Here is a 7008-nt window from a genome sequence, read left to right on the forward strand (position 1 = left end):
CAAGTTCGAGTCGAGTTGAATTTCATAATTCGAATAATTTGAATAACATATTGGTGTAAATACTCTTTGAATCACGACAACTTTGAAAATAAACAAATTAATCTTTCTCTCAACAAAAATTACAAAAATAAAATAAAATAAAATTTATAAATTCAAAATAATTTTAAAATTTAAAATATTTATAAAATTTCAAAATTTATATTTTAAGAAAAATTCTAAAATTCTAAAAATATATAAAAAGTTAAAATTTAAAAAATAATTTGAAGACGATTCAAATTTGAAAACTATAGAAGATATAAAATGTATTATAAAATATAAAAATAAATATACAACTTATCCAGAATAGAACAAGTAAGTAGAAATGGAGTATGGTATAGACTCCTTTACGAATTAGAAATATATTATATATTATACTATATATAAGATAAAAGATATTTAGACCTATTAATCTACCCATTTTTATTATTTCTACTTAGGTTTAAAAATTCTCCCCGAAAAATCATCCCTTCCATCGTTGCCGACCTCTCTCAATTTTCTCCTTTTTTTTTTCATTCCTCTTTTGTTTTTTTTTTCTTGGTTTCAATTTTTCCTTTTGAGAAACTTTCCTTTTTTTTTTTCTTCAAAAATTTCCCTTTCTTTCCCATAATTTCCTTGTGGTTTTTGCGTCTTTTTTGATTTACTCGATCGAAGAAATTTTCTTTTTGGGCAACGATTGGTTTCTGCTTTGAGTCGGAAATTCTAGGGTTTTCATTTTTGGCGGTAAACGGTTATCTATTGATTAGAGATGGTGAGTTCAGAGGGATTATGTGGTTCGCAGCCGCCGATAGCTGCGCCAGTGACGCAGTATGGTGTGACAAAGCCTATTTCCATGGCGGGCCCCACCGCAGCCGACATACAAAGAAGTCGTGATTTGGAAAAGGTATATGTAGGGAAATATCTGATTTTTTTTTGGGGGGGTTGGGGGTGGGGGTATTGTTGATCTTATTTATCTATCTATTCATGTTCTTTTGTTTGTTTTGTGTGGAAATCTGTTTACAGTTTTTGGTGCAAGCTGGGCTATATGAGAGTAAAGAGGAAGCATCAAAGAGAGAAGAAGTTCTTGGTCAAATTCAAGAGGTAATTGCCTGCAATATTTTTTCTCCCTCTAGAGATAGTGTTAGTGCCATGTTACCTACAATTAGATTGTTTAAGTAATGGGAAGCTATTATTGTTACTTTGGTTTGAAATATGTTGAACTTTTTGTTCAATGTAGCCTAGTTTTGGTGATATCTCTCTTCATTGTGTTCAGATTGTGACAAATTGGGTTAAGCAACTTACTCGTTTGAGGGGTTATACTGATCAGATGGTTGAGGATGCAAAGGCACTCATTTTTACTTTTGGTTCTTATCGACTTGGGGTGAGTGTCTTATGTTTTTCTTTCTTGTTGTATGGCGCTTATGGTATTCACACTTGAATAACTATGCTGGCTATAACATAACTCCAATGTTGACTGATGGAGTTGAAAGCTTGCTGATGTTACTATGAACCTTTTTTTATTGTTTTTTGTTACACATTTATGATATGTTACGCTGTAATTATGTTCTGTGTGAAGATATATTGGTTAAGTTTTATTTCGTGTAGGTTCATGGACCTGGATCTGACATAGACGCCCTATGTGTGGGACCATCTTATGTGAGCCGAGAGGTAAATACTTAATCCATTAGTGACTCTTTGAATGATTTACAGACACTGGAATAATTTATTCTCTCCTTGATTGGTGTCTTAACCAGGAAGATTTCTTCTTTGTACTGCACAACATCCTGGCAGAAAGGGAAGAAGTTACAGAGTTACAACCAGTTCCGGATGCTCATGTCCCTGTAATGAGATTCAAGTTTAATGGAATACCAATTGATCTTCTTTATGCAAGCATCTCTCATTTGGTTGTCCCTCATGTGAGTCTGAACCACCTTTTATTTTAAAAATTCTATTTCAAATAAGCACCTGTACATTAATTTCTGGTGTCTTGTTGTTGGATATTGCTGATCAGTGCTTGCTCAATTTTAAGAATTGTATTGAAGGTTATGAAAGTGTTTCACTTCTCTCCATAGCCAATCTTTATTTTGTCTTAAAGCATCTAAAGTTGTGCCCTTTCTCTCTTTGTTGGTGTTCGTATCTGCCTATGTTCACCTCCCTTTAGTCCTTCACATTGCTTCTTTTAAGAAGTGTGCTAATATGACTTAATATGTTTCATTTGTTAGAATATACCATTTTTTCCCACTCTTATTTGTTTGATTGTTTTTCCTTTCTAAGAATTATGTAGTCAAAATGTGTTCTATGTAGTTCTGTTGCTTCTTACTCCCGTCTAGTTGTTTGAGCTTCTATGCTTTGTGATGAACAAGTAGGTGAAGACTATCTTGATTTTTATGTGGTTTGCATATATTTGATAAATGCTTGCTTGGGGACAGGATCTGGACATCTCAGACATTTCAGTACTGTACAATGTAGATGAGCCTACTGTTCGAAGTCTTAATGGCTGCAGGGTTGCAGATCAAATTCTGAAACTGGTGCCGAATGTTGAGGTGAAGTGCTGCTAATCAAATACTTGATCTTCAAAATTTAATTTATTTTCCTGTCTTATATTATAATTGTTGATGGTCTGTATCATCTACTAAGCTGCATGTTCTTTTAATGTTGTAGCATTTTCGCACAACACTCCGATGTCTGAAGTTTTGGGCTAAAAGGCGTGGTGTTTATTCCAATGTAAGTCTTCTTCTCCTTCCTACTCTTCTAATTTTTTTCAGTCTGTAGTCTCTATTTATTTTAACATAAATCTCCATTTTCAGGTGACTGGATTTCTCGGGGGTGTTAATTGGGCACTTCTTGTAGCTCGAATTTGCCAACTTTATCCTAATGCAGCTCCAAGTATGCTTGTTTCACGATTTTTTAGGGTCTTTACCCAGTGGCGTTGGCCAAACCCAGTTATGCTTTGTGCAATTGATGAAGATAGACTCGGATTTTCTGTTTGGGATCCTCGTAAAAACCCTCGTGATAGGACTCATCATATGCCAATTATCACACCTGCCTATCCATGCATGAATTCTAGCTATAATGTGTCTACAAGTACGCTTCGAGTCATGATGGAGCAGTTCCAATATGGTAACAACGTGTGTGAGGTGAGATAATGGAGAACGAATTCCCTCTTTACTGATAATTTTGGCTAAACAATTATACTGATCCTTGTCCTTTCAAATTCAAATCCAGAAAATTGAGCTGAATAAAGCAAAGTGGAGTGCTCTGTTCGAGCCTTACTTGTTCTTCCAAAGCTACACCAACTATCTGCAGGTGGACATTCTTGCAGCTGATGCTGATGACTTGCGTTCTTGGAAAGGCTGGGTGGAATCCCGTCTGAGGCAGCTGACTTTGATGGTAATTTTTGTGCCTTTATAGCATGGTTTTTAAATTTTGTGATCCTTCATGAAACAGAGACATCATTCTTGATGTTTCTGTTTTTATCTCATCTGTATTTATGTGTATTGTTCACAGATTGAGCGAGACACTTATGGAAAGTTGCAGTGCCATCCTTATCCTCAGGATTATGTAGATGCCTCCAAGCCATGTGCCCATTGTGCATTTTTTATGGGTTTACAAAGAAAACATGGAGAAATTGTTCAAGAAGGTCAACAGTTTGATATTCGCGGGTCAGTTGATGAGTTCCGCCATTCAATAAATATGTACATGTTTTGGAAGCCTGGGATGGAAATCTATGTATCACATGTCCGTAGAAAGCAGCTTCCGGCTTATGTTTACCCAGATGGCTGTGAACGTTCTCGGAATTTACACCTTACTCCCGAGCAGCCGTCTTACAATATGTCTCGCAACAATGGTGTTGCATATCAAGCTGAATCTGGTGAGAAATGCCTTAAAAGGAAGAAGGATCCCGATGGAGAAGATAGTGAGCAAAGTAGGCTGGATAAACGGAGGAGTCCTGACAGGAATCAATCAGTTTCTCCCGAGATTATAAGTTGCAAGCTTGGCAGCACTTGCACAGGTTGTTCTACATCAGATCTAGATGAAATGAATAGATTTGCTGAAGTCAATACATCATCGAATTCCAGTGGTATCAGCTCCTGCTCACATGAGGATATTGGGAATGAATCTACAGCAGGTAGTAGTGAAGGGAGCAATGTAGGTGATGATAACCCATCGTCTTCTCAGAGTGATTCAAGTGACGATCTAAAATCTTCTGTGGAGGATGACCATGCTGATCAGAACAAAGTGTTCCAAGATGGATTGCTGAAAGATTTAGAGGTTTTGGATTGAAGTTCCATAAATTTCGTTAATGAAAATTATGTTTTTTCTGCTCCATAATTTATATGTTTGTTGCCATAGTAGTATATAAACTTCAAGTTGGGCAGTGCGTGATCCTCGAGATGAACGACTCTTACTAGTTCAAGCTTCAAATAACCTATTGTCTCCCCCCTTGAGCTATATTTTGATCCGTTGATTCAACTTCTTTACCTAAGCTATATGTTTTTGTTTGTTGTTTTTCTGTTGTGAAGCCAAAAACTGTGGTTGGCGTGGTTCTTAAGTCCATGAACGGAGTTGTCGATTCAGAATCTGTGCAGAATCCTGTGATACGGTTTGTATTCGAAATCTTAATTGACTTCTTTTTTTGTGTTCCATGTGCAATGTTTTTCTTTATACTGCTTTCTTTTGGTGTTTCTTTTGTTGTTGCTTTGTATAACAGGTTGAGTTTGGCATCAACAGCGTGACGCAAGGATCTCAAGTTTAGATCGGTGTATCATCTATGCAACCATTGTTGATCCGACAAGAAAAAAAACCCGACAGAGAAAGCCAGCAGTTTGGTAAGTAGTATTTTAGGTACCGGCGTTTGTTTCTTACCTTTAGGCTCATGTCCCTTGGCAGAACCTGAAGATCTTTTGGGATGTGGGGACCTTTTTTTTTCTTTCTCTGCACAGCTTCTTTCACTAGACATTTGTTTTCAAAAAAAAAAAAAGGGGAAAAAAGGGAAAAAAATCAAAGATCATTAAAAAAAAAAAAAAAGGGTTTTGATCTAGATTTTTACTTAGTTTTATGGAAGAAAAGGTTGCAGGGTTTTAGAGGAAAGGTTGAGATGTGTAAATTGTATAAAAAAAGGTATAGGTGAGGTTGAAGGGTGAAGGTCTAAGTTTTTAGTTTGGGTAGAGGGGTAATTGTTCTTGCTGCCATGTATTGTAATAAACCTTATTTTTTTTAATATAACATTATAACATTGTTGGATCGGATTTTGGATTGTATGGATGGTTTTTTTTTCTTTTTTTCATATTATTATTTACATTTGTACATAATGTGAATACGAAATTCCATCATGGATAAATGGCAAAACTAATCCAATTTGGACGTTTAATTATATGTTTCATTTAGAAATGGTCAACACTGGTTATCACAAGACATGAATCAAATTTTAAAATTTTGAATTATGAAATATTTGAACTTAATAATTTACTAACTCTCGTGGTTGGCTTATTTATTAGAAATTTTGGATAGATCAAAGATATTTTAGTATATTGATTAAAAATAATGTAATTAATGCAGAAATATTTGAACTTGGTTGTTAAAATAATATTACTCTTAATAAATGTATTTCCATTGAAGTAGAATATGAAAGAAGTCACTAAAATCATTTCTTAGTATTATTAATAATAGTGATTTTGATTGTTAATTTTATATTGTTGCAGATGAAATGAAGATGTTAGTGCTAACGAAGTAGCCTATTTTCTCTACACTTCAAACTGCTTCTCATGATAAGGTGATCTTATCGTGTATTTGTATCTTAAATTTTAGGAAAATCAATTTCAACCTCTCATCTTCCGTAAGAAAACTACTTGTACGATTGAAAATGGGAAAATCTGAAATTAATAATAATATTATTCAAAGCAATGTCCTATTATTTAAATTATTTCTTACCTTACGTATTAATATATTAAAATATCAATATATTGAATAGACAATCTTCCATAAAATATTGATTTCACATTTTATTATAATTTACACTATTCAAGTCTATAAATAAATAATATCATATTATCTTAAATTATTTCTTACTAGTTTTAGGTAAATCTTTTCTTACTTAAACATATGAAATTATTATCATATTAAACCTAACAATTTTAATAGATAAAGTTTGATAAATATTAATTACATTTTATAGGGTTGAATTGAGTTATGCAATGAACACAAACGAGAATTGAAAAAATTAGACACAAATATTTACATAAAAAAATCTCCTTGAAGAAAATAAAAAAAATCATAGACAAAGAAAACTTTACTAAAAACAATAAAAACCAAAAGGGGAAGCACAAGATGGAGAAATAAAGAAACCTCAAACTTGAAATACAAAAATTTTCTCAAAATTCCAACAAACTGTCTCTTAGTTTTTCTTTTGTTATTCTAACTCTCTAGGAATGCTAAAAGCCTTATTCATAAGTTAAAATTCATGACTAATCTTATTAGAATATCTTAGAGCGATTAGAGTTTAACTAGAAAAAGATAATAGAGTTTAACTATGAGAAGAAACCCAATTTAGTGGGTAGCATGTTGCGTCGTCGAGATGTGGCTAATCTTCTTGTCGGGACATCGACTCTTCCTCGTCCTAACATCAACCCTATTTCATCCAAAATACAAGGCACACTCCATAAATTACAACAAATTGTTTATTTATAAACTAAGAAAATATTTGATATATAATTAATTATGTATATTTAAATAATAATTACTTACATTAATGAAATTAAATTAAATTAATTAAAAACGTAACAAATGCATATGTAGCATATGTGATATAAGAAACTAGTTGTATAAAAATTAAACATGAGTTTTTTAAGTGGATTATTTTCCTTCTAAGGATGGCAAGGAGGCAAAACTTGATTTGATTTTATATCTCTCACTCTACCTCTATCCTTTGTTTCCAACCTAAATTTATTCAAAATTTAACCACTCAAAAAATATTACTTAATCCTCATTTATCTT

General features: G+C 33.2%; 1 protein-coding gene across 2 annotated transcripts; it reads left to right on the forward strand.

The window, feature by feature from the left end:
• The first annotated feature begins 332 nt into the window (after positions 1-332).
• Positions 333-5264, forward strand: LOC108455493 (nuclear poly(A) polymerase 4-like). Of its 2 annotated transcripts, none has more exons than XM_053019583.1 (12): positions 333-919; positions 1039-1116; positions 1289-1396; positions 1621-1683; positions 1770-1931; positions 2445-2558; positions 2677-2739; positions 2823-3152; positions 3241-3405; positions 3523-4287; positions 4539-4618; positions 4747-5264. In XM_053019583.1, the coding sequence occupies exons 1-12, from the start codon at positions 785-787 to the stop codon at positions 4769-4771; spliced, it is 2088 nt and encodes a 695-aa protein (XP_052875543.1). In that variant the 5' UTR covers positions 333-784; the 3' UTR covers positions 4772-5264. The 2 variants fall into 2 exon arrangements, with proteins under 2 accessions (XP_052875543.1, XP_052875542.1); XM_053019582.1 differs by having other exon boundaries at positions 334-919; positions 4727-5264.
• The last annotated feature ends 1744 nt before the right edge of the window (positions 5265-7008 follow it).

Source organism: Gossypium arboreum, chromosome 9 (genome assembly GCF_025698485.1).
Source record: "Gossypium arboreum isolate Shixiya-1 chromosome 9, ASM2569848v2, whole genome shotgun sequence".
NCBI classification, from domain to species: Eukaryota; Viridiplantae; Streptophyta; class Magnoliopsida; order Malvales; family Malvaceae; genus Gossypium; species Gossypium arboreum.